Source organism: Pinus tabuliformis, chromosome 8 (assembly GCF_031772625.1).
Source record: "Pinus tabuliformis cultivar Carrire ecotype Pingquan chromosome 8, CPIR1, whole genome shotgun sequence".
NCBI classification, from domain to species: domain Eukaryota; kingdom Viridiplantae; phylum Streptophyta; class Pinopsida; order Pinales; family Pinaceae; genus Pinus; species Pinus tabuliformis.
Genome location: NC_142294.1, coordinates 1,274,572,317 through 1,274,600,252, shown reverse-complemented (window position 1 = coordinate 1,274,600,252; position 27,936 = coordinate 1,274,572,317). Strand labels below are relative to the sequence as shown.

The 27,936-nt window shown below is 41.4% G+C and overlaps 1 protein-coding gene across 1 annotated transcript in view; it reads left to right on the top strand.

The window, feature by feature from the left end:
- Positions 1–375: 375 nt before the first annotated feature.
- Positions 376–27,936, top strand: part of LOC149240042 (uncharacterized) — a 62,406-nt gene continuing 34,845 nt past the window's right edge. The window contains exons 1-3 of the mRNA XM_089373618.1: positions 376–1,903; positions 2,590–3,509; positions 3,607–3,696. Coding sequence (XP_089229744.1) covers positions 1,804–1,903; positions 2,590–3,509; positions 3,607–3,696 — 1,110 coding nt within the window. The 5' untranslated portion in view covers positions 376–1,803. The remainder of the gene's footprint in view (positions 1,904–2,589; positions 3,510–3,606; positions 3,697–27,936) is intronic.

The following is a 27,936-nucleotide window of genomic DNA, read 5'->3' as shown; positions in this document are numbered from 1 at the left end:
GTGAAACCTTGCTCTGCAAAAATCTAGTATACCTCTTGGACTCCTTACCTGTTTGGCAGATGTGTGGACCATGAGATGGTGATGGTAAAGGTTGTGAAATTTTAGAAGGTCAAGGAAGGAGTATCAAAATGGTGCATAGGCATTACTTGCAATTATTTCCACGTGATAAAAGTCTACTTCAAAATTAGAAATAGATTAAGAAAAACAAAAAATGGAAAGAAATCACCGTGCATGCATAATGGCAAAAGCGATGCACTCGCGACACGTGGAACTTCAATGACCGTGCGATTCTTGTAATGTCGAGGATGGATGAGGAGGGGTCTACATGCCTAAACCCCCGGACGTAGGGCATGCGGGAACTGGGTCACATGATTCACGGTCACATGCGAAGGCCGCGTAGAGGCCCAAAACCCTCTTATCGCTCTTTTGTCTATCATTCTCCAGTTGAAGTTTCTGTTCATGGTGCATCATCGGAGAAGCAGAGGGAAGAAGTAGCCGCCTGAGAATTCTCGCAAGCGAAAATCTCTGTGAGTGCGCCCGAGATTTCTGTTCGCCGCGAATAGAAGTTGCTGCGGGGTTTGCTCGCACGCTATTATTCGGTGGCCGGGGTTTCTGCGGGGCGAATGGTGTGTTCCAGCGATAGGAGAGAGGGCTGGTGTGGTTGTTCTCGTGAAGTGGACTGGGAATTCCTAGGGTTGGGGGGAGATTATTTTGCAGGGTAAGGCGGATGGAACAGTTCAGTTTCATATAATCTTGATGGTCAGACTCCAATGTCGCTGGGCGGAATTGTGAGACAGGGCTGTGACGGAACGTGCTGAGCCGAGTTTGATACTCTTTTCGGAAAGAGTCCCAGGGTTTAATATTCTGGATTGCTGAAGAATGACAGGTTCTTGACAGTTACATATTTCTTCCAACACAGGGCACTGCAGGTTCCGTTTCTTTTTATTTCTCGCACTGCCTTTTTTTTCGGTTGAGCCCTTGGGGCCTTTTATTTGCAAAAGGCAGGACCGTGTCTTCGCAGGGCAGTTCGTCTGGGTTTCTTTTAGAATGCGCTAGTTCCGGGGCCTCGAACCTGGGTCCATTTCAGAAAATTTGATTGAATGATGCAGTGTAGTTTATTGCTATCAATGTTGCCACTAAGGTAATTGTCCAATCGCTAATTCAATCAGAGGTTAGGTTAATGAATGTACACGGATATCTCAGGAACCCCTGGGGTTGCTGACTATTATCTTTTATGGCAATGGGTTTATAAAGCGAAATTGCAGATTTGAGGAAAAAGTACCCCGGAATTTTTTTTCGCATGGGAAGGCATCAGGGACGTTGCTTTGGAGTTAACTGTTTAAAGTCTTTACTTTATAGACTTAGGAGGCTCGTAGTTTTGAGGTTGTGAGTTGAGACTTGGGTTTGGGTATTCCTGGAAACGGAGTGAATTTGTTTATTGTAATTTGAAGGATCAGGAAATTATAGTGGACTGGATTAGCTTTACAATGTTGTGTGTTGTGCATCCAGAGAAATTTTATTTGCATATGCTTTTAGAAACACGAGTGTTGTCGCTGTACCAAGTTTCTGTCTGATTCAAATGAGAAGTGTTCAATAGCTACATGATTTGAAATTAAGGGACAGGGAGATCATTTTTTACGGTGGACTGGATTTGCTTTGCAATATTGTGCGTTGTGAAACTACAGGAAATTTATTTGCATCTACTCTTAGAAACGAGGGCACGGCACTGAGTTTTGGTCTGGTTCAAATTAAAAGTGCTAAGTAGGGACAGAACAAAGCAGTTTATCATGGTCTATAGCAGGTATGGATAGAAGTGAGCCTTCTCTGGTTCCAGAATGGCTTAAAGGAACTAGTGGCGGGAGTGCAAGCAGTGGTCATCATATTTTTTCTGCTACACCATCAGGTCTGGCTTTAGATTTTAAGTTAGATGGAGTGCCAGTTTTCATTTCTACACAAATTAGGTTTAAATTAATAGCAATATGTTTGAACAACATTTCCTTTCTTGGGAACTGTTAAAATCGTTTGTTAAGACAACTCATACTTAGTTTTACTAGAGTGAACTAAAGCTCATAACCCGGTAAAAGAATTTGGTAGAACCTATCAAAACCATCACAACATAATCATTTTTTTATTTTACCCTAATGTATCAGCTGGGGCAAAGTGGCCCTTGCCGCAGTCTATTAAGTTAAGATGTGTCTATAATTGGCAATTATTTTCTTCTTATGCCAGGCTATAAATTTTTTATCTAAAAGAGTATCTGTTTGAGTTTCTTACTTGTACTGGAAATCTCCTACTGAGCTGAGTCTGGCCTCCTGTAGGTTTTCATTTTCTAAATACTGTCTCATTTCTTTTTTAGGGGTTTTAATTTTTCTTGTTAATAATTATATTGAAACCAGTGAATGAAAATCATTTATTTGAAGCCTGCGACTTGTTAAATTGAACTTGACTACATGTTCCAGAAAGAGTCTTTTGAAGATTTACAGAATCCTGTTTATTGGTTGTGTAATATGTAAATTTGTGCTGTTGTTTAAATTGTGTTTATATGTCATATCAATTGAGGATATTCTTTGTTTCTATGGTGAAATATAGACAATTCGGATGCTCCATTTGCATCTAGACACAGACCTCTTCAATTACAATCATCTGGAGCCACTCGTGGTGACTACTGCTCACCCCGTTATTCAGGGTCATCGGAGAGACCATTTTTGTCCTCTCGAAGAAGCTTGAATACTAACAGCGGGGGTAGTGATCGGACAAATACTGACCGAGATCCTGTCGGACATTCACGTGGTTATGCTAGTTTTCGTCGCAGTTCTTCAGTTCGTGTGTATGATTCGCTAGAACGTGAGAAAGATTGGGAATGGGGTCGAGAATGGGAGGGACATGACAGAGAAAGGTTTTTGGGGGGAGTGAATGGAAATGATAGAAGCAATACCCGTGAGCTATCTGATACCGCAAAAAGATGGTCTAATTCAGGACCTGCTGGTAGGTTTGAAAGTGATTCAACTCTAAGGCGCTCCCGATCTGCAATATCAAATAGTAATTTAGAGAATGGAGAAAAGAAATTTGGAAATGAGATGCGAACCGTTATGGCTGCTCCTCTTGCAAGGGGTGGTATTGTAAGTAATATGCAGAAAGCTGCCTTTGAAAAAGATTTTCCCTATCTTGGAGCTGATGAGAGGCAGGGTATCATTCAATCAAACGCGGCAAATGTTGCTGGGATTAACTCAAGTTCAGGCCCAATTTGGCAAGGACAAGGGCCTGTTGGAAGGCCAGGCACACCAGTAAGTGGGGTTTCTTCTATTGGAGTTGATGGATGGAAATCTGCTTTAGCAGATGCACCGGTTCCAAATGGGTTTGTGTCACTGGGAAATGGTCCATCTACAGCAATTCAACAAATTGCTCCGGGAAGCTTAGTTTCATCCAAAGGTCATGGTCTTGCTTCTACAAGTGGACTTAATATGGCCGAGGCATTGGTGCAAAACCCCCCACGACCTCGTACACCTCAGGTATGGATAGCTTTATTTCTGTTACTTTGACCCATAAGCTGTATTGTATAACCTCTGCTAGTCTAAAGAGATATTTTACTCTTTTGTTGTACTGCAGCTATCGATTGATGTTCAAAGGATGGAGGTATTGGCTCTGAAACAGTCAAGGCAGCTGATACCTGTGACTCCCTCTATGCCAAAAACCATGGTACTCAATATTTTAGATTTCCTATTATTGTATGGAGGATTTCTTGCATTTGTACCTTGATTTGAATTGATAGGATAAAGTGCCTATAATGTTCTGGTGTTTTTAAATGTTGATTGCGTGACACAAAATTGGGTTATAAGAAGATTGCAAATTTCACCCTTGTTTTTTCATATGAAAAAAGCTATGCAAGTGCTCTAAAGGGGCACTTGATTTTTCTTGGTTTTTATTTGATTGGGAATTGGGACAATGTGTGATGTAGGATGAATTATAAGCTTTTTCCCTGTCGGTTTTTGGCATATGAAAGTAAGCTAAGCTGTCTTTCTAAGGGGAAGGCTGAAGCATACCTGCAAATGCCAAAAACAAAATTTCACATTTTGCATTATCCTTATTCCTTTGTTTACATTTGAAAAGTAAAGGTGGACATTTTGATCATTTGATTCATTAGTATGCTTACATTTTTTCTTAAATGTTTTATTGCTTTTTTTTTCTCTCTTTATCTTGATAGAACAAATGAATGTGGGCTGCTTCTTAGTGTCAACAAAGTGAATGTTTTTAAATATTTTGTAAGAAAATCCATAGAATGATTGCATGTCTTCCTTCAAAATACAGTTTTTAATGTTTTGTATGAAAACGCATAAACTGATTGGATGTCCTCCTCCAAAATACAGTGACACTATTCTTTCAAACTGGTTTACCATCCTTGAAACCAGTTGCATCACATCTTACACGAGTTTGTTATGAGCTTGGGCTCACACAAATTTTCCTTTATGCAAAAATCAAGAAAATGGGAGTATGACTTCCTATCCTCGTGTATGCCTTATGTCAATGTCATGTATTTCTTGGTGGAGAGGCACCCTTATAGCTTTTGGATGCTATTCTTAATCTTGCCACACTTCGTCAGTGTGCTTCTCAGTTCCAACCTGGTCCCTTTTGTCACCCCTGCTAACTTGTCAGTATGCTTCTCAGTTCCAACCTGGTGCCTTTTGTCAACCCTGCTAACTTGTCTTTGATCCCAGTAGCATGTTTAAGTGGTGCCTTCTGCATTGTATTCTACGTCTTGCAATCCATGGTGGCTAAAGTCATTTCTATCATTCCCAGGAACACAGTCAAAAAGTGCAGATGCTTTTTTGCTCTGTCCACCATATGTACTGGCTTCTTTATCTTGCTTGCACTTCTGGCATCATCGATTGTGAAGTTTAATGCCATCTACTCTTACCCCGACCTGCCAACTGGAGTGGAAATACCTGACGAGGCTTTGACTATTTAATTAGGAGAGGAAGTGCTTTCCTTTCTCCTCCTTGTTTATCCTATAAATAGATTGCATCATTTTCAGATAATTCCTTGAATGACTCATATCACTGCTGTGACTGCTGCTAGTCTCAGTGATACACCTGTGCAGAGCATGTGATTTTCCTCCCAGCCCAACGTGAGATTCGAGAGTAACTAAAGTGCTACCGCTAACTCTGTTTGTGTCTTGGTTCCAGTCTGCTGTTGAATACAATATGGACTGCACTTGAATAAAATTGAAGCCTACTTACATGCGTACACGTACTCATTAACGCATAGGCATTGTAGCAAGGTCTGGACTCTGAACACAAATATGTTCAATATGGAAAAAACGATGGTTCCAATATTGAAGTATACATCTCATTCATACAAAAATTTGCAATTTGTTCCAAATTTTAGAAGAATTTCAGCATCAAGAATGCCCAATAAATCAGAAAATTCAAAAAATAATTCAGTTCTTGAAATCTTTGAGATTAGTTTATTTCTATATATGACTTTTACACACACACACACAATTTATTTTTTAATTTTTTTGAGGTTTCTGGGCTGTTTGATTTTTGGGTTTGAGTCTTTGATATCAAATACATGAGGTATATTGTCAAAGACAATCAAAAGAAGTTGACCGTATCATATTCATACTTTATGGAGAATTCACCAAATTTTATTCTATTGCTAAATTTCCATACAGCAAAGGTCAATACGGCCAAATCTTGCTACTGTGCTGCATGCATATGTCCATGCATGTTTGGTGCTTTGTTGATGATTCATCTCTTCATGAACCACTAGGGATATTCTTTTGGATTTGTTTGCTTTTCTGCTTTCTCCCCTTCAGTCTCTCCCTTCTTTAACCAGATTGTTCACTTCCTTATTTGAAATACTGTTTACATGTCTCAGACTTACTTCCTGAAAGGAAGTAGTTGGATTGCTTCTTCCTGTAGAGCAATCTGCCTTGAACTTTTAATGCTGTCACTGCTTCTGGTCTCTGTGAAATGCCTTTGCAAAGCATGTAGAGTTCCCACACAGCCCAAAGTGAGTGTGACTAAACTGCCACCACGATTCTTGTTTGTGTATTGGTTTCAGTCGTCTGTTGAATACAATAATCACGGTGCTTGAATGAACTTGAAGCTGCTGGGATCATACTCACTCACATGCATATTCGTATGTATATGTGGTGCTTCCTTGCTGATGACTTATCTCCTTGATATTCAGTAGGGCTAACCTTCAGATTTGTCTTCTCCACTTGCTACCCTTATTTAGGTCTCTCCTTTCTTTAACTACTGTGTGCTTCTTTATTCTAAACGCCACTTACATTTCCTCAAGGCTTAAACTTCTATCTGGAAATAAAACAGGAATTCGGATTGCTTTTCCTGCATATCTATTCTCCTTGGAACTTTTAGCTTTGTAACCTGTCATTCTCAGTGATATGCCTGTTCAAAGCATGTTGAGTTTCCTCTCAGCCTAAAGATAGAGTGACTAAACTGCTGTCATTAAGTCTGTTCATGTCATGGTTTTGGGCTGCTGTTAAAGATAATGAGAACTGCACTTGAACAAACTTGAAGCCAGTTGCTTGCACAAGCTCACTCTAACACATACCTTTATGTGTATATGCGGTGCTTCCTTGCTAATGACTCGTCTCCTCAAGTTCCACCAGGGATAGCCTTCAGATTTGTCTCATTCTCCATTTGCTGCCATTGTTTAGGTCTCTCCCTTCTTCAACCAGCCTGCATCCTTATGTATTCTAGATCCATTTACTTGCCCCTGACTGATATCCTCAAAAGAAACAAGGATTTCAATTACTTCATCCTGCAGAACATTGGGCCTTGAACTTTTTGCTCCATGTTTCCTTCTCAGGATGCTGACCCACAAAGTTGGAGTTGTATATCAATCCTACCTTCCTGATTCCTAGCAAAGATAAATGTGTAAGACTTTCCAGTGTGGTTACTGATGCAGCCAAATTGTTTTTGAAAGCCAGCTTTTTCTGTTTCTCTGAAGGATTACTCCCTGTGTTCTAGCAACTCCCCCATTGAAAAGGAGATTTATTCTCTCTTTTAATTGTGGATAAAGTACTTTGAAATTTGGGGGTGACGAGGATTAGAGATGTGCTGTTTTATGTTGAAGAATGTAACTAGTTTCGGTTTTCATGTTTGTCATTTGACTCTTGACATGATGTAATTTTTATGTATCTATTAAAAGAAGAATGAAAACGATGTAAAGAACAAAAGAGAAATTATTTGTAAAGCATGGGTTTCATGCTCAAGTTACTTGTCACTAGGTCAAGCATCCATTGATTGCTCTTGGGGTTTTTCATGAGTCAAGAGTCGTTTTCATATTGTAAAAGACCCTTGCAGGCACTTGTATCAAGAAAAAGAAAATGTATTTTTGTATTGGGAAGTGTCTAGAGGGATCCCAAGAACAAGTCGGCCAGCCAGCTAAAAGTTGGCTTAGAGTGGGCTCAAAAAGCCACTTGGAAGGCTATAGAAGACGGAACTTCAATTTCCTTGGACACACATCATGCATTCACATCTTGGAATCGATCTGCAATAAGAGAGGAGAGCGAAAGTCTTAGAAAAGCAAGGAAAAGGCTAGCGAAGGAGGGAAGGAGTCCCCAAAAGTTTGTATATCTAAAAATTGCCTATTTTAGTTCACACTTGCGAGAAACATAGGGTTTCTAGGCATATATTTGGGCCGAGGATTGCCGAAGTAACCGAGAGGCTAGAAAAGCCTTGCTTTGAGGAAGATTTGCTTCGCTGTTGTTAGAAGGAGATGGTGTTGGTGGCTGGCTTGGTTCTTGATGTAAGTCTTGGGTCTAGGGTTTGGTCTTTGGAAGTCTCCTTTGAAGTTGATTCTATAAGAAGAAAAGTTCTTTCTGGGTTTTCCCTTTGTAGGAATTTTGCGCTGGCTTGGAGCCTATAGCTTGTGTTCATCTTTGTATGGTTGTGATCTTCATGGTTTTGGCATTTATTTGATGATAAGAACATAAACATAATTAAGAACAAGAAGAACATAATATCATAAGTAAATGTCATGTAAGGAAAGGTAAATTAAATGCTGCCCTAATCTATTTTCCAACATGGTTTCAGAGCTAAGGATAAGAATATGGGCAGCTGGAAGATCACTAGAAGGGTTTTGCCTTGCTTGGAAAGGTAAAAAAGAATGGACTGTCTACAAAGCCAAATTGTTTTAGTACAAGACCAAGAAAGGACAAAAGGTTTGGGAAGTATTTCTGGGCTTTCTTTATAAGATTTGATGGCAATATCTAGTCACATTTGTGTGAAGATTGCAGAAGGATTGAGGGTCTTGTAGTGAATTGATTGGAGGGGCCGAAAGGCCTTAGATGAGTTCAAACCAGGACTATTAACCAAGAGAAGAAGTCTCCTTAATGAAGAGAAAAAGGCCTCAATTCTTGAAGGGATTTTTCAGGTCTATTCATTGGTTATCAAAGCCCTAACCACAAGACAAAAGTAACCATACAAATACCGAGTTTTCAGGGTAAGTGAAGGCTTAGAACAAGCCTGTTTTCATCACTATTTTTGCTCTAGATCAATTCAGAACTTGGCAACATTAGCCACAAATCCAAAACCCTGAGTCAAAGCTATAAAAGGGTCATTTGAATCCAATTGAGCGCGGATTGGAGGAAGGAAGAAGGCCTATAAAAAGAATAGGCCTAAGGATTAGGCTGAATTCCAATGAATCCAGATTTGCATTCTAGGCTAAAGGTCCTGTGCATATGCACAAGGAAGAATGAGACTTAAAATACAATTGTTGTGGATTAATAACAACAATTCTAGACAACAAGAGAAGACACCTTGTAGTGGGATCTAAATTGATGGTTGGAAAGTCATTTTCTCAAGGTGACTGTAAGAAGCCCCAGTGGTAGGGCCGAAGCTTTAAGAAAGGCTTCAGTAGTATCGATATTTATATCAAATCTATTGCTGAAGACATCAAAATAAGAGAAGTTCAAGGTCTGCTTAAAGTGAGGAGTTGCAGTAGGAGTCTGGTTCGAGGATCAAGCATCTACAACATACCCTACACCTGTATTCAAGAGGAGCAACAATTAGTCATCTAGAGCATCTTATCTTGACATTTTTGGAAGCTTCTTTTGAAGGCAGTTTTAAAGGAAGTACAACTTCAACTATGAGATCAAGATGATATCCTTGGGTAGCAGTCTCTTTTGAAGGCAGTTTTAAAGGAAGTACCACTTCAACTATGAGATCAAGACGATATCCTTGGGTAGCAGTCTCTTTGCCAGAAAGGATGAAGTAAGGCTACAGGAAGGTATTGTATGATCATTTGTAAGTTTTATGGATAAGGGTTTGGAATGCATTAGGGCTTTGTTGCATGTTTTGAATGGTAAAATAATCTAGGGTTTGGAGGCTTTACCTTGTTAAAGATTTTTGGTTTCTAGGGATTGTAAACACTAGATAGGTCTAAAACCCTAACCCTAATTTGTTTGTTCCCTCATAGAGACCCTAACATTTGATATCTAGGGTTTGCAAAAGGAATCTAGGACATGGTAAACCCCAACAAGGGTGGAATTGGATGAAGTCTAGGATATGACATCAAAAACCCTAGGGTTGATGTTTCTATGAGAAATATCAGAGGAATTTAGGGTTTGTGTCTAAGAATCCTAGGAGTGTACCCTCTAAAGAAAACCATGGAAACTCTAGATTGTTATCATGCCCCTGTGTTTGTATATTTTGCTTGGTTGTACTTAGCCAATATTGCATGTACATAATGAAGGGAGCAAAATAAGTAGGATGGCCAAGTAATGCAGTCCTTAGACTTGTTAATAACGAGCATGATGGAAAGAGGGAACTGTAAGGACCCTGAAGGAACTAATAATCAAAGAAGTAAGCATGCGTCATGGTATTTTCTAGTAGAATCTTGATATGATGTGGCATCATAAATAAAAGCATGTGATAGTAGCATATTTAAAGTCTACTTGTTTAAATTGCTTGGAAGAAATCATCTAGTCTTTTAAGAATGAAAAGCTTGGGGACCATTTTGCATAAATGTTCATCCATACATTTTCTAACATTATGATAGAGGAAGTCATTTTGCTAAGGTGGATCATCATGATCTCGAAAGACTAGTCATCTTGGAAGGCTCTTGGAAGAAACATTATGACAAGACTAGTATATATTCCATATTGTATGGAAACAATACTCTAAAAGGGATGAAGGAATGCATTTTGGTCAAGTTGCAAGCTCACTGTGAAATACATATAGCTAGATGGTTGTGTTAAAGATTAAGAATGCATGTTTAAAGTAACCTTTGGGTAGGATTCATATAATCCTATAAGAAAGGTTGGTCATATGCATAGTGAATCTTTCATTTGGTTATATGATGCCTAAGAAGATAAATTTGACTTACTCTAGAATGGATAAAATGCTAAGACTTTCTCACTAGAATATATTTATTAATGATCAACATCTAGTACAATCTCCGAAAGCAAATGGTAACTTGGTAATCAAGTTTGATGTAATATTCCTAATTAGCCATGGCTAATTGGAATATTCGATTTTGCTCAATTTTGCCTTGTATAGCTGTTTATAAATAAAAAGGTGAGGAGAGGGGGACATACTCACTTCATGAATAAAGACATTCCCTAGTAGCACAACGTTGTAACTTAAAAGGTGAGCCAAGGGGGGCCAAAGAACCACGTAGAGGAGGGGCCCATGTAGACACATGGAGTGACTGCGCAGATGGTGAGAAACACGTGGCAAGAGGAAAGCTACGTTGGAGGAGGTGAGCCTTGGGATTGAGAGAGGCCAATGCTATAAAGGAGAGAGGAGCCTTCTCATTTTGGCATTCGATTATGTGCATTTGAGCTGGTCACTTCGACTTAGAGCACGCTGGCTATTTAGCTAATCTGCGGCATTGTTTAGTGCATTGAGTGTCTCCGTTCAGAGATCTCACCCTTAGCCTCGGGGGACTTCGAGTGCCTGTTCGGGCAAGGTATTTCCATCAGTGTTTTTGCAGTAGTTTCATCAGCATTTTGGTAGGAGGATTGAGCATCTTGGAAGACTGCGCAGTCTTGAGAGGGATGATGCAGTTCTTTCTGGGAGCAGTTCTAGATTGAGGTTTTGCAGGGGGATTTGTGCTGAGAGGTTGAGCAGGGGATCAACCCTTGCATATTGGAGGATTTTGGCTGAGTTTCAGGCAGAGCTGTGGTGGGTTCATTTCAGTAGCAGCGCAGAGCCTTGAGGGATTGCGTGGGTCCTCAAGGGGGCTATTTTCGGGGGTCGGCCATTTTAGAAAAGCTTTCTGGGTTTTTCTGGGTTTTTTGAGTAGAATCCGATTCCAGAGTTTTAGCATTTTCTGAGGAGGGGAACAGCCGCAAATTCTCATTTGATTTCTAGCAGCAGCAACAGCAGCACGACAGTTCTCCAGCATCTTGGACGCAGTTCAGAGAGAGGTCATTCCTTGCTATTCTAAGTGTATTTCTTCACTTGCCTTGTGCAAGTCGAGCTTCCCGGTTACTATACCACTTGTGTGTTTTCTCCTATACTCTTAGACAGAGTCTGGAAAGGGCTAGGTAGCCTCCAGATCTCGTCCTCTTTTCAGAGGCGACATATCTGGTAAATGCCCTCGCAGTCCATCTCTGGTTGGAGTTTGCTTGTGTTTGAGGAATATTCCTGATAAGGGATATTACAGTGGTATCAGAGCATAGATCTGGCTCAGCCTGTGGAGCTAGCAATCTATGACACCGGGGGAAAAGCCCTACATTTGTTACAGAGGTAGGAGATACAGAGACACTGGGCGTAGGTTGGAGAACACTTACGAAGAGGGAGACTGTGTTCCGGTGGTGGACGCAGAACAGGAGGAGCCTGTGGTGGACGCAGAACAGAAGGAGCCTGTGGTGGACGCAGAGTAGGAGGATTCGATGGCAGATGATGACGGGAAGAGATTTGCGGACATGCTCCTCAAATCAGTACAGGATCTGTCGAGGCAGATTGAGGTGATGGGGCAGAGATTCATGGCAGTAGAGGCTAGACAGCGTGAGAGCCCACGAGTTTTCCAGGTTGGTGAGGGATTAGGTGCATCCCACCGTTTGCTAGAGTAGCGTGATGCTACTTAGCAGGTGGCCTGACATGCCCCTACACGCTCTACCATGCCCACTTTCTTCGGAGCAGACATGGGGGTCGGAGCCCAGCAGGAGGCAGAACCCGATTGTATGGGCAATTATTTTGCAGAATACCAGGCCTATGGGCAGGAGTTCAGGGAGGCTCTCTCATTCAGAGACTTTGTTCAGCTCCAACAGGATAGTAGACCCCGCGACCATCACAGAGGGTACCAGCATTATCATGATGGTGATACCCACCATGCAGCTAGTAGATTCCACTTGCCCACGTTTGATGGTTCATCAAATAGTTCGGTAAGTCTTGGGTGGAGAAGCTGGACATTTACTTCCAGCTTAACCAGATGTCGGAGACGAAGGCCATCAAGGTGGCGACATTACATTTGGATGGTGAGGCCCAGTATTGGTGGTTCCATGGGATGGTTACACTAGGACACTCCACAGTGACGACATATGCCGAGTTCACTAGGAGATTGATGGAGAGGTTTGACTGGAGGGATCTAGAACAACACTTTGTGGAGCTGACGAGGCTCAAATAGACTAGGAGCCCAGAGACCTACATTTCAGATTTCTTGAGGGTTTCAGTGATGGTGCCAGATCTGTCCGTGGCACGGAGGATTTACATGTATGTTGAGGGGTTAGCAGAGCCACTTCGGGGTCTAGTCGGATCCGCTAGACCAACCACCCTTCAGGATTCTATTAGCAGGACCTGGGACTTACAGGATGTCTTATCCAGGACCCAGACACCTTACCTCTAGTGACAGGCTTTCCAGCCCAAGGGAAAGGATCTGAGGATTCCGCCTCCGAAGGGGAATCTAGGACGAGTGTAGATTGATGATCATGCCAGGAGGGAGTTGAAGAAGTGGTTGTGCTTCACATGTCAGTAGCCGTGGACACTGGGACATAGATGTGCTGCTGGCAAAGCACATTTTATTGAGGTCTTCTCTGAGAGCAGCAGGGAAGAGGATGAGGAGGATGATGTGGAGGCAAGAGGTAGTCATGCAGCGCAGGATCATTTGCCACCTCCACCACTAGCAACGGGTGGTGCAGCTTTTGCACCTACCAGAGGAGCCCTTGCAGCATTGCGAGGAGTTCCCAAGTATTTGATGCTGTGCGTACGGGGGACAGTACGTGGCCAACGAGTATCAGTTTTGGTTGACAGTGGGGCAACCCACAACTTCATCGATGCACAGATGGTTGAGCGGAGAGGTATACAGAGAGCTTCGATGGGTTTTCAGTTTTGGTCCCAGGAGATCAGACCATGGTGTGTGCACGTTATGTACCAGAGTTATTCGTGACGATGGGCACTTACACATTGATTGACCACTTTTTCGTGGTCGATATTCCGGACACCAACATGATACTGGGTGTTCAGTGGCTCATCACTCTAGGGAAGGTCACGACAGATTGGAAGACCCTAGAGATGGAGTGGGATGATGAGAAGACAGGGAGGCATGAGAAGATACGGGGACAGCATACATATCCGCCTCAGACTGTTTCAGCTCATCGGATGGAGGCAGTCTTCCGGAAGGGAGACATAGAGTGGGCAGTGGAGCTGCGTGCATCAGAGACAGGGACTACAGGGCAGACAGTGCACTCAGAGATACAGTCCATCCTTGACCGGTACGCCATAGTATTTGGGGAGATTCCGCCGGGACAACCACCGGACTGGGGGTTTAAGCATACTATTGAGCTTGAGCAGGGCATACAGGCAGTGATTACTACCCCCTATAGGCATCCCAAGGCTTATCAGGATGAGATTGAGCGGGCCATTCAGGAGTCGTTGGCTCTTGGGCACATTCGGCCGAGCACGAGTCCTTTTGCTTCTTCCGTGGTGTTGGTGAAGAAGAAGGACGACACCTTGAGGATGTGCATTGATTACAGGGCCCTGACTAAGAAGACCCTAAAGAACAGATACCCCATACTCAGGATCAATGAGTTGATGGGCGAGTTGAGAGGAGCACTGTTCTTCTCAAAGATTGATTTGAGATATGGGTACCATCAGATTCGCGTGAGGGAGTAGGACATTCCCAAGACCGCCTTCAGGTGTCACTATGGGCACTTTGAGTTTTTGGTGATGCCCTTTGGGCTAACCAATGCCCCAGTTACATTCCAGTCTTGCATGAATCACATCTTCTGCAGTCACTTAAGGAAGTTTGTGTTGGTGTTCTTTGATGATATCCTCATATACAATAGGACTTGGGAGGAGCATCTCCAGCACATTGAGACAGTTTTGCACATCTTGGAGGTGCAGTAGTTCTATGCCAAGCTCTCCAAATGCGAGTTCAGGTTGACGAAGATGTTATACTTGGGACACATCATAGGAGTGGACGGAGTGAGGGTCCATGAGGAGAAGATCAGGGCCTTCAGAGATTGGCTGGAGTTGAGAAACGTGACGGAACTTCGAGGATTAATTGGCATTTGTACTTACTACCGGAAGTTCGTCAAGGGTTTCTCCCAGCGTGCTGCACCCCTGGCAGATTTGACAAGGAAGGGGGCATTCAGTTGGTCGGATACAGTGCAGCGAGCCTTCGACAGGCTCAAGGAGGTTATGAGCAACTGCCCAATGCTTGTGTTGCCGGATTTCACGCAGCGATTTGTTTTGGAGTGTGATGCGTCGGGAGAGGGAATCGACACAGTATTGATGCAGGGAGGTCACCCTATAGCCTTTGAGAGCCGGAAGCTCCTTCCGCACGAGAGGTTGTATTCTATATACGACAAGGAGATGCTGGCCATCATGCATGCATTGGGTAAGTACCGGCAGTATTTGGTGGGTAACAGGTTCAGGGTGAGGATTGATCACAATAGCCTCAAGTTCTTTGTGGAGCAGAAGCAGTTATAGGAGAGGCAATAGAAGTGGATCACCAAGATCCAAGCATATGACTTTGACATCGAGTATGTCAAGGGTAAGAACAACGTGGTAGCAGATGCCCTTTCACATAGGCCAGCCATGTTTTCTCTTATGAGCTTGGACGCAGACTGGAGGGCTCGACTCTTAGTAGAGTACTCCAAGGACAGATTTGCATGTGAGGTTCTGGATGGGCAGGTGGTGGACGACAGGTACAGGGTGGTCGATGAGATCATCTACTATAGGGATCGGATCTTCTTGACTGAGGGGTCTCAACTCAAGAAGAAGATACTTCAGGCGTCACATGATTCACCATTGGCAAGTCATCAGGGGTTTACCAAAACCTACAGGGCCATTAGAGAGAGGTTTTTACGGAAGGGCCTCAAGGAGGACGTACTCCAGCATGTCCGAGAGTGCGATGTTTGCCAGAGGAATAAGGGGGAGATGATCCATCTCGCAGGATTATTGTAGCCTCTTCCCATTCCAGAGGGGAAATGGGAGAGTATTTCGATGGACTTCATCACAGGGTTGCCCATGGTGCAGGGCAAGGATTGTATCTTTGTCGTCGTTGATTGACTGACAAAGTACGCACATTTTTTCGCCATATCCGCACACTACACAGCAGCACAGGTGGCCGAGCTGTTCTTCAGAGAGGTCTTCAGACTACATGGTCTTCCTAAGACCATCATTAGTGACAGGGACAACCATTTCATGGGCGGGTTTTGGCGGGAGCTTTTCCGGTTGGTGGGGACGGAGTTGACATCGAGTACCAGTTAACACCCACAGACGGACGGGCATACAGAGATAGTTAACAAGTGGCTGGAGGGCTACTTGCGTAACTATGTCAGTGGACAACAGAGGGCATGGATGAAGTGGTTGCATCTGGGGGAGTACTGCTACAACACTACACATCACATGTCCATCGATATGTCACCATTCTATGCTTTGTATGGATATCATCCTTTATCTTTTGCTGACGTGATGTTTGGTGCTAGCAAGGCTCTGAGACCCAAGATTTGGATCCAAGAGAGTCAGGATATTCTCCGAGCTCTCAAGGATAATATGGCTACAATGCAGAACCAACAGACGCTGTATGCTGATAGAGGTTGGGTGGAGAGACAGTTTGAAGTAGGGGACCTGGTCTACCTACGATTACAGCCATACCAACAGTCGCCACTGAAGCAGAAGGGGGCTGAGAAGCTCAAGCCCCGCTTTTATGGGCGATACAGGGTGATACGCAGGATTGGTCAAGTTGCATATGAGTTGGAGCTGCCCCAACGCAGCAAGATTCATAACATTTTTCATGTATCATGCGTGAAGAAGGCATTGGGGCAGCATGTGACAGTGACAGATGAGCTACCACCCACAGATGATGAGGGGCATTTGGTGTTACAACCAGAGGCTATTATTGATACAAGGGAGAGGCGGCTGCAGAGCAGGATAGTCCGGGAATTCTTGGTGAGGTGGAAGAATTTACCGGATGAGGATGCCACTTGGGAGAGTGAGAAGATCTTGCAACATCCATCACTTCAGTTGCTTGAGGACAAGCAACATTTTGCCGGGGGAGACTGTAATATTCCTAATTAGCCATGGCTAATATTCCTAATTAGCCATGGCTAATTGGAATATTCGATTTTGCTCAATTTTGCCTTGTATAGCTGTTTATAAATAAAAAGGTGAGGAGAGGGGGACATACTCACTTCATGAATAAAGACACTCCCTAGTAGCACAACGTTGTAACTTAAAAGGTGAGCCAAGGGGGGCCAAAGAACCACGTAGAGGAGGGGCCCATGTAGACACATGGAGTGACTGCGCAGATGGTGAGAAACACGTGGCAAGAGGAAAGCTACGTTGGAGGAGGTGAGCCTTGGGATTGAGAGAGGCCAATGCTATAAAGGAGAGAGGAGCCTCCTCATTTTGGCATTCGATTATGTGCATTTGAGCTGGTCACTTCGACTTAGAGCACGCTGGCTATTTAGCTAGTCTGCAGCATTGTTTAGTGCATTGAGTGTCTCCGTTCAGAGATCTCACCCTTAGCCTCGGGGGACTTCGAGTGCCTGTTCGGGCAAGGTATTTCCATCAGTGTTTTTGCAATAGTTTCATCAACATTTTGGTAGGAGGATTGAGCATCTTGGAAGACTGCGCAGTCTTGAGAGGGATGATGCAGTTCTTTCTGGGAGCAGTTCTAGATTGAGGTTTTGCAGGGGGATTTGTGCTGGGAGGTTGAGTAGGGGATCAACCCTTGCATATTGGAGGATTTTGGCTGAGTTTCAGGCAGAGCTGTGGTGGGTTCATTTCAGTAGCAGCGCAGAGCCTTGAGGGATTGCGTGGGTCCTCAAGGGGGCGATTTTCGAGGGTCGGCCATTTTAGAAAAGCTTTTTGGGTTTTTCTGGGTTTTCTGAGTAGAATATGATTCCAGAGTTTCAACATTTTCTGAGGAGGGGAACAGCCCCAAATCCTCATTTGATTTCTAGCAGCAGCAACAACATGGCAGTTCTCCAGCAGCTTGGACGTAGTTCAGGGAGAGGCCATTCCTTGCTATTCTGAGTGTATTTCTTCACTTGCCTTGTGCAAGTCGAGGTGCCATCTTTCTGATCACCTCCTGTACTCATTCTATTACTCAGTATAATAAAATGGCTTAGCATTTCTCTCTGCATTTCTTGAGTATCTGCTTATGGTTATATTGTTATATGTTGCACCATTGTTAATTTATCTCTTTAAGCTTCCCGGTTACTATACCACTTGTGTGTTTTCTCCTATACTCTTAGACAGAGTCTGGAAAGGGCCAGGTAGCCTCCAGATCTCATCCTCTTTTCAAAGGCGACTTATCTGGTAAATGCCCTCCTAGTCCATCTCTGGTTGGAGTTTGCTTGTGTTTGAGGAATATTCCTGATAAGGGATATTACATTTGATCCTTAGGCACTTTGATGCAAGAAGGAAGATTCGAGTGGAGATGGACCTTGAGGATGTTGATGATGAGAAAGTTGTCTCAGTGAGGTAAGTTTGATGTTAATATTTATTGTCGGTTATTTAGTTAACATGTTGTTTTGCTACTTGGAAGAATGTTGCAAGATGACAATTGAGGCAAGTTCAAATGTATGGATGGAATGTATGAAGAATGTTGAGGGAGGCTCAATATTTGGTACCTAGCAACTGTGAAATCAAGATGCGCTCATCTTGGGAATGAAAAGTAGCAGTGCGAGAAGATAACCTGAAGGTCAAAGGAGATCACTTTCTTGAGGAAGCTATGATTAGCTGGAAACTTGGGAAGGTTCAATATAATGCCTTCATTAAAATTGACAAGTTGAAAGTGATGTGCAAGATTAATGACCTGGAACTTGTCACAAGATTGAAGAAGATGGCTCCATGATACCTCAAAAGGAAGCATGCTCGATACAATGAGATGCAGAGAAAAGGAGGAGCCGATCAACTATGAAGAACTGGCAGCTGATACTCCTCAGAAGACAAGCTAGAAAGCTTGTGGATATGATTTCCCAATTAGAAAGGAAGTTAGGAATCTCCTCTAGATTTGAGAGGGAGTGAAGGAGTCTCCTTGAATAGGAGCAAGGATATATTCTCAATTTAAAAGGAGAATAGGGATATCCTCTCTGGTTGAGAGGGAGTGATGTTGCACATCACATGTGCATTATTTGCTTCATGTGTTAAGCACTTGACCAGGACTAACAACCGTAAGGCTAAGTGGAGGCCTTGGAGAGAGAATGGCAGAGGATTGGATAAGCATCCGTGGCTTCCTCGAGGATAGTACATCCAAGAAAGGAAAGGGATTGACAATCTTTGAGGATGTGATAGGTACCCAAGATAAGAGTGGGCAAAGAGGACCGATATTCTTTGAGGATTCAGGGCCAAGAATCCATGATAAGAATAGACCTAAAAGGACATACTTTGTGGACATTCGGATGGGGTTTGTGCATTGTAGAGGTAGTGAGGTATCACATGTAAATCCTCCCAACAGAATGCTCTTGAATGAAGTAGAGCTTGTCTAGTTAGGCCTTAAAGACAATGCTGGTTGATCATAATGTTGATGCTTACAGTTGGCTTATCAAGCCTACTTTTCTTATGAGAACATTTCAAAGGGAGTGCTGTCCTTGTATTGGTTGGATAATTATGAATACCTCCCTAGTTAAGAGGGAGTGTTGACGAATGTAACTAGTTTCAGTGTTCATAATTATCATTCGACTTTGGACATGATGTAATTCTTATGTACCTATTAGAAGAAGAAAGAAAATGATGTAAAGAACAAAAGAAAAATTATTTGTAAAGCATGGGTTTCATGCTCAAGTTATTTGTCACTAGGTCAAGCATCCATTGAATGCTCCTAGGGTTTGTCATGAGTCAAGAGTCCTTGTCATATTGTAAAAGACCCTTGCGGGCACTTGTATCAAGAAAAAGAAAATTTATTTTGTATTTGGAAGTGTCTAGAGGGCTCCCAAGAACAAGTCGGCCAACCAACTAAAGTTGGCCTAGAGTGGGCTTAAAGAGCCACTTGGAAGGCTATATAAAGAAGGAACTTCGACCTCCTTGGACACACATCATGCATTCACATCTTGGAATCGATCGGCAATAAGAGAGGAGAGCGTAAGTCTTAGAAAAGCAAGGAAAAGGCTAGCAAAGGAGGGTAGGAGTCTCCAAAAGGTTCGGATATCTGAAAACTGCCTATTTCAGGGCACACGTGCGAGAAATCTAGGGTTTCTAGGCATATCTCAGGGCTGAGGATTGAAGAAGTAACTGAGAGGCTAGAAAAGCCTTTCTTTGAGGAAGATTTGCTTCACTCCTCTTAGAAGGAGATCCTTTTTGTGCCTGGCTTGGTTCTTGATGGAAGTCTTGGGTCTAGGGTTTGGTCTTGGATGTCTCTTTTCAAGTTGATTCTATAAGAAGAAAAGTTCTTTCTGGGTTTTCCCCTTGGAGGGGTTTTGCGTTGGCTTGGAGCCTATATCTTGTGTTCATCTTTGTATGGTTGTGATCTTCATGGTTTTGGCATTTACTTGATGATAAGAACATAAACATAATTAAGAACAAGAAGAGCATAATATCACAAGTAAATGTCATGTAAGGAAAAGTAAATTGAATGCTGCCCTAATCTATTTTCCAACATTTTAGAGGCCATTCACTCAACCATTTTCTATGTCTTTATAAGAAGTTCACTCTTGCTCCCTTCTTTTCTTTCCTCATTGTCTCAACAATGAGAGATATAGCGTTACTTTCATCCCAGAATTGATTCCTCCAACTATTCCCCAGAATTAGTTCGTCTTTGCTGGTCATGGTTTTCCTTGACAGAATTTCCCAAATTTCCCTTAAGATATTTTACCTAGGTGCTTGTTTAGGGAGGCGTTTCCCTGCTCCATTTGGACAGGAATTGCAGCTTGCCTGCAGGTTCTACAGACTCCTAGAGTAGTTTTACATGTAGGTGGGGCATAATCCTATATTATGTCAAAGAAACAAATGGACTCTTATTCCCAGTTATCAATAAGATAATCCTGGATGAAATAATTGACATCTTATGTTGTTTAGTGAGACAGGTCATCTTCTCATTGGCTGCTTCTTAATTTACCTTTTCTTTTACAATATTAAAAAATTGGCCTGTTGTCTAGGGAAGGAGCTCATCTTTTACTGATCATTGTTACAGAACTATTTTTTGCTTAGATGCCACGACTGAGAGGTCTCTATTCCATCAAAATTGCCCAGTACATGCACCTGGTGTCATTTATTTTTCACCAGACTAAAAACATGGAGCATGTCCACTTGATTTTGAACCTGGATTACTCTCTCCATAAGTTCTCAACCTACCTCTAGACAGAAGCCCACAGTCTATGCACTGCCTGTTAGCTTTTATGAGTATGAAAAACAGAAAACGTATGAAATAGGAAAATCTGAAAACTGTAAAGTCAGGATAACATAAAACTATGCCACAGTGGACACAATCATATTCCAATGACTAAGACATTTCTCAAAGGAAGGTTTCTGGTATGATTAATAAAACACGGAATTGCTAGAATGAGAGATTTGTAATAGACTTTTCAATGCATTCTTGGCCACCATCTGTGCAAATGCACAGTAAATCTGCCATAAAATCATGATATATGTCAAAAGATTAATCCTTTGTATATAATGTTAATTAAGTTGTAACGTTAATTAGTTAATTCTTTATATATAACTTTTATCAATTAATGTTAATTATTTATATGTAACATTAATCACGTTGCTATACACATGTCTAAATGTAAATTCTTTATATTATAACGTTAATTAATTTATTAATTAACATTATGATAAATACACACGTGTCTAATGTTAAATTTTTGGTGAAAAAAATGACTAGGGTCAAGGAACACTTTTCAAGACAAAATCTTCAGTGTTAGGAGTAAATACTAAAAAAGTAATACACTCCTGCACAAAATTGGACTCTATTTAGAAAGTAAGCAGGAATAATAACCAGCATTCAGTGAACACCAAGGCTACTGAGAAGCACCAAATCTCCCAAGAAGATTTATGCTCTTTTGAAATGCACTGCTGTTATTTCAAATTAAGCTGAAAGTTAACTCTCTTATTCAAATTGGAAAAATGAACAATTGTTATAACTAGGTGGCAGTCTGTTACAACCTTTCAGAATTGAAAAGGCACTTGCAGCAAAAGCTGTGCCTTGTAGGACCTGAACAATAACTGCACTACTTTTCTATCCACAACAAATATGCCTGCAGCATAGTTGCACTATGTAGAAGGTTTTCTTTTATAAACTTCGTGTAATGTTTTAAAGTACTATGCTTGAATTCTTTAACATATTTATAATTTTGTCCTCACCCCTCCTTTTATCTTTGCTTGATGTCTTTTCTCATGTCCACCTCTTATCTGTGCTGCTAGCTGGTAATGTGAATGACAAGTATGTTGTTCTTCCCACTTGGTACATGAAATAGGGTGTGTGGGGGAGATTAAAATACGAGAAATTTCATATTATTCCATATATCTAACCTTGGAAAGAAAAGGGTGGGATGGGTCGGAAGGAAGCCATGAACAACTCTATAAATTTGGATGCACGTATTTTTCTTAAAAATACATCGACTTGGTTTTTGATTTTGTAATTGTTAATTTGCATATGATTATTTTTATAATCTTTTATGCAGTTATCATTTTTCTGGAAATGTTGTACTATTGTCCTGTACTGTTGATATACATGTTTTAAAACTACAGCTGTAAGTATGCCCATTAAAAACAAAACTAATCAATTGCAACTGTATCAGAATATGTCACAATTGCATTTTCATTTTGACATTCATGCTTTCATTTTCAAAATTTTAGATTTAATGATTTAAACTTCAGTATTCTTGTTATATATTTAAGTTTATAAATTATTATTATTATTATTTTTGAGGAAAATTTACAGCTAAGAAAGCATTTCAAATGATTAATTTCTTTGCAGATAGAACAACAATAGCCTGATAAATCAGCTGTAAGATATTTGGTGAAAAAAATCCCTAAGTGAAATTTTTACCAAGAAATAGGGCGCTCTCCAGCCTCTGAGGCCACCCCAGATCAGCCACAAAACAATTTTATCGGAAAATGAAGTGTAGAGTTGTCATGTATTCTTTCAACAACTCTGTTAATGTACTTTTGCACTCCAGGGCATTTTTTTCTGACTCTGCACTCCACACACTTCTGCACCCTCCCTACGATTTTAGCCATTTTCCTTTTATGTGCGGAACATTTCATCAACCATTTTTTCACATATTCATCCTTCTGCACATGTCATATTTGCAGATCATTAATTTTGCACATTCAGTGCTCCGCACAACCAGCCATAACTTACCTTTCTGTTTTAAGTTTATAAATTATGAAAAACATGCTCAATGGCACATATACTTTTGGACATAAATCATGGGGAACTGATTACTAATAAGTATTGCCGACAATTTGAGTCTTCGAGCTCGACATCTTCTAGATCCGTAATCAAAATGCTCTCCATGTACTTGTATCTCAAGTTATGTCTCGGAAGTTGGGTTTGTAATTGTAAGCAGTTCTACAAGGCCATCTAGTTGGATCCCATTTCCTGGATCTCATAGTCCACATATATAACATTATCTATGAATTGATCCCATTTCTTTATGACCTTCGTTTTACCTGTAGTTTTTCCAGGCAAGAATATGAAAGGCACCATGAATGTAAACTAAGGTTTTTACCTTCTTAAATTCTAATTTATTTCTCTCGATTGAATGGATAAAACTGCAAATATTCCAATTCCTTTCACATGCTGAGGAACTGGCTACTTGTGAGAGTAACTGTATAGAAATTGCTTGAAGCCTGAGTCTCTTGGTTTGTGTTTGACAACAATAAAATTTGAATAAACGTTTGTCAGAGTAAAAACATTCAATAGTTCACTATCATGTTCAATATGTGTGTGTGTGTAAATAATTATGTAAAATTTATTTGTAAACTATTAAATTTGTATCTAATTTTTTTTGAGAAAATAGTAAACTTCCATCTTATTGTTCGTAAAAGCTACATTCAGAAAGATTTGTTTAGTCCCCTATTGTTCATCTCAGGCATGGAATAACTAGATTGATACTGAATAAACCTATCAACAACAAAAAGAATGTCCATGGGTGTCAAAAGTGTGCTTACATAACAGCCTTCCTTTATCGCAGAAAAGCCAAAAAAGGACCTGGGCTAGAGCCCGTTCATCAGCAGTACCACAAGAGAGCCTGTAAAGGTTACAACAACAAGTAACATACAACTAAAAAGAAGCACGACCAATGTATCAAATAGTGTAAAGGGGTCTGAAAGAAACTAGTAGGTTGATCCAACTTTCTCTTTAAGAATCTCCCATGTACACTCTGATAGATCCAGTGCCTTTTTGGATTGTATATCTGCTTCCATGTCATATGGGATGGTTGAGAACAACAATTCCAGTTGACATGATTGACCAGGGGTCTGAAGAGAAGATTTTGCATATCAAATGAACTTTTTGTTGAAAATGTAGCGATGGAAGGTCTTCTGGCTTGTGTGCCTTAGCCAGTGAAGACCACAACTTAGTCTTTCTCTTACATGAATGTAAATTCATGAGATAGACTTCAGTTATGATGAGCTGATTTCCGATTTAGTGGAATGTTCAAGTTTGCATGCGTAGTGTTGGAGCTTCAGTTAGTTGGAGTCTTCTTTAGTTAGACTACAAGATGAGGTGGCAGTGACAAGTTGAGTTAGAATGAGTTAAGATTTTAGTGTTGATTGGAGAGAGAATGAGTTGAATTCTCAGTTAACTCGCAATCACAACTAGAGTAAATCAAGGAGGAACTTAAGCTAGTTAACTAAGAGCTAGTCCAAGTGCAATTGGGACTTGCTCCAGTTAACTAGCAAAGGAAACTTGTGACACTAGTGTGAACTGAAATTCGTCTAGGCCTCCTACATGCTTCAATTTCTATCGATACAGAGAAGGATGAAGGCACAAGATCATGAGATCATTCTTTATTGTGGAGTGCACGTAATTGAGGAGCAAGTGCGCATAGATTTAGGAGCCTAAGTGCGCAAGGATTTAGGAGGCCAAGTGCGCAAGGATTTAGGGGGCTCAAGTGCACAAGGATTGTGGAGCAAGGGATTAGGATTCTCAGGGCGGGTCGAGACTATCTTCTACGAAGATCAAGAGCAAGGCCGATATCAAGAGCTAAGAATAATGAGGAGAAGCCTATCGCTTTCTCAGAGACAAATAGCTGGTTGTTGTAGTAATGTGAATTGTAATAGATCCATTTGCTCAAAGAACAATCAATAAAATACGACAACAAAAGAAAGTAGGTTTTTCCTTTTGGGTTTCCTGGGTAAAACAAGCGTGTCAATTTTGTGTGCATGTGTTTTTAGCTCTAGTGTTTTTTCTGTTTCTTATTGATTGTCAATAAATTCTGTATCTTGGTGAAAGTAAATTTGGTTTCAGTTTTCAGTTGCCTTGTTTTCAGTAATTCATTTAAGTAGTGCGCAAGGTTTCAAGAAAATTAACATGGTATCAGAGCGGAGTTACGCACAAAGACCAACACCAAATTGTTTAGTTAGTGAAGAGCGCGATTTAGTTTGAAGGCTTGTGCTAGAGTTTCGAAAAGCAATTGTTGGATAAGCAGTATGTTGTTCCAAGGATTAAGGGCTGATCACAGTTTAGAGGGAGCTTCAAATTTTTGCTCATGGAAGGAGCAAATATCTATGGTGTTGGAAGATTATGGGGTGCTAGAATTTATGCAAAATCAAATAGTTCCACCTCAAGATCCCCAACAGTTGATCCAACATAACAAGAATGACACCAAGGCCAAGAGAATCATTCTCGAGGGGGTCAAAGACCATATTATCCGTCATCTCCATGAGAAGAAGACAACATGCAAGATGTGGTCAACAATCTTAGCATTGTATCAGGGATCTAGTGATGCTAAGAAGCTAGCCTTGAAGGACAAGTTGAGAAATCTCTGGATGCGCAAAGGAGAGCCCATCATTATGTACCTTTCCAAGTTCACCCAGGTTCGGGATGAGTTGGTTGGAGTGGGTGAGACTGTAGTAGACAAAGAACTTGTGAGTCTTGTGCTACTGGGACTTCATAAGTCTTGGGAGGATTTCCAGGATGCAGTCAGTGGCGGAGAGAATCTTCCTAACTGGGAAAGGTTATGGTCAAACTGTGTCCAAGAAGAAATCCAGAGGGGGACGAGAGTTGGAGTTTCAACAAAGACAAGGGACGAGGAGAATTTTGCCTTGGTAGCAAAGCCAATCCACTAGTTCGGGCACTATGCCACTAAGTGTTCTAACCATAAGAAGGGGTCCAATAAAGACCATGTGGCCACATTAGTTGAGCTAAATGCATTTTCCTCTCAGTTTGAGAAAGACTTCTTATTGATAGCTTGCATGGCTAGCTCAGTAGGCAACAATGTATGGTACATTGATTTTGGAGCATCCTCCCACATGACTGGGAAAGAGGAATATTTCAGCTAGCTTAAGGAGAAGGACATGTAATTTCACATTGAGCTAGGAGATGATGGCAAACACGTGACTAGGGGAGTAGGTACTATCAATTTTGAGAGGGAGTTTGGTAGTTCTTTCCATCTCAGGGATGTCCTCTATGTTCCAGGTCTTAAGAAGAACCTTGCTTGTGTTGCTACCCTAGAGGAAAAGGGTTGCAATGTCATTTTTAGCAGAGGTAAGCCTTACCTCATGCACTTAGCTTTTGGATCCATGAAGCAGATTGGTGTGAGGATGAAGAATCTTTACAGGCTGTAGGTTGAGTCATGCACAACCTTGAGCAACAAGGTAGTAAGTGCACAGACTAGAGATGTGGGGGAGCTTTGGCACATGCGCATGGGGCATTTGCATCATGGGGTGCTGAAGGTCCTTCAGCAGATAACCACATGACTACTATAGGGCACATTTGATTAACATGATGTCTGCAGAGCCAAAGGGATTGTGTTGAAAATAGTAGCAAGAAAGGTCTTCTTGACTTGTGCCATAGTCAAGAAAGACCTTGCTCAGTCTTTCTTTAGCATGCACAAGTTCCTAGAAGTTAGGATGAGTCATGGAGCAATTAATCATGTGCAGTAGTTGGAAGCTCAATTTTGTTTGTCTCCAAGTGAGAGTTATATTTGGAAAGGGATGAGTTAGAGAGCTTCAAGTTCTATTTGAGGCAGGATGACTTGAAGAGTCAGTTTGACTCAGTTAACAAGTCGAACTCAACTCGTATTCCAAATTTACACTTGCTAGATTTAGCTTGATTCAAAAGCTTCTAAGGAGGATGAAGGTAGATCATTTTACATTATTGTTGAGCTCGAGTTTTGTGTGTGAGCTAGTTGTGAGAAGAGCGTACCTAGGAGCAACCTATATGCAAATATTAGGCAGAGAATTTCCTTGCAGAAAGTTTCACTAATATTTAGGAATTAATTCCTACAAAATAGGGGCTGTCGAACACTAGTAAATAGGAGCCAAACAACACAAGGAAATAGGGAGTAGAGGTTGAGTTCTTGCAAGGAGGTTTCCAACTTTTAGTCCAAGCAGTGAGATAAGTGTATTCTTTGTTGAAACATTTGCCTTGTAAAGATATCAGTTGTTTTATTTTCTGTCGATAAAATCCTATAGCTAGCAGAGGGTTTTCCCAGTTGGGTTCCCTAGAAAATATTGTGTTGTTGGATATTGTGTGACTGTGTTTTTAATTCTGTTTCTATTCTGCTGCAAATTTATAGTAGAGAAATTCTAGGTCTTGGTGAATTGAACCCAGTTTCAGTTGGTTCATCAAGTAGTTCCAGAATTCTACATTTTGGAGCTGATACATTCAGACGTATGTGGGCCCTTCTCTTCTCCACCACTCATGAGACACAGGTACTATGTCGCCTTCATGGATGACTATTCCTAGAGTACATGGAACTTCTTTATGAAGGAGGAGCAGGTCTTCTCCAGGTTCATGGAGTTTATGACCTTGGTAGAAAACCAACCCGAGAAGAAGATCAAAGCATTGAGGAGTGATAATGGCGGGGAATATGTCTCCAATGCTTTCAGGGATGTGTATGCGAAGGAGGGCATTAGGAGAGAGCTTACAACACCCCATAACCCTTAACAAAATGGGGTGGTTGAGAGGAAAAACCACAAAATAGTTGGAGCAGCCAAGGCCATTTTGCATGACTAGTGTCTACCCATGTTCTTGTGGGCAGAGGCATGCAACATTGCAATATTTCTGCAGAACATGAGTCCACACAAGGTGCTTGGACGAGTTACTTCAGATGAGGCTTTCATAGGCAAGAAGCTTGATGTTTCTCACTTCCACATCTTTGGGACAAATGTTTATTGCCATGTTGTGTCCAAAGAGAGCAAGAAGCAGCTAGAACCCATAACTGAAAAAAGAATTTTTGTGGGTTACAGTGAGACATCTAAGGCGTACATGGTGTATATAACATCACTCAAGAAAACAATTATCAGGTTGGATGTGAGGTTTGAGGAGGACAAAGCTCTGAGGGAGTCCTTGGAGCGAGAGAAGGTTGGAGTACTTGAGGAAGCATGAGCCTCATCC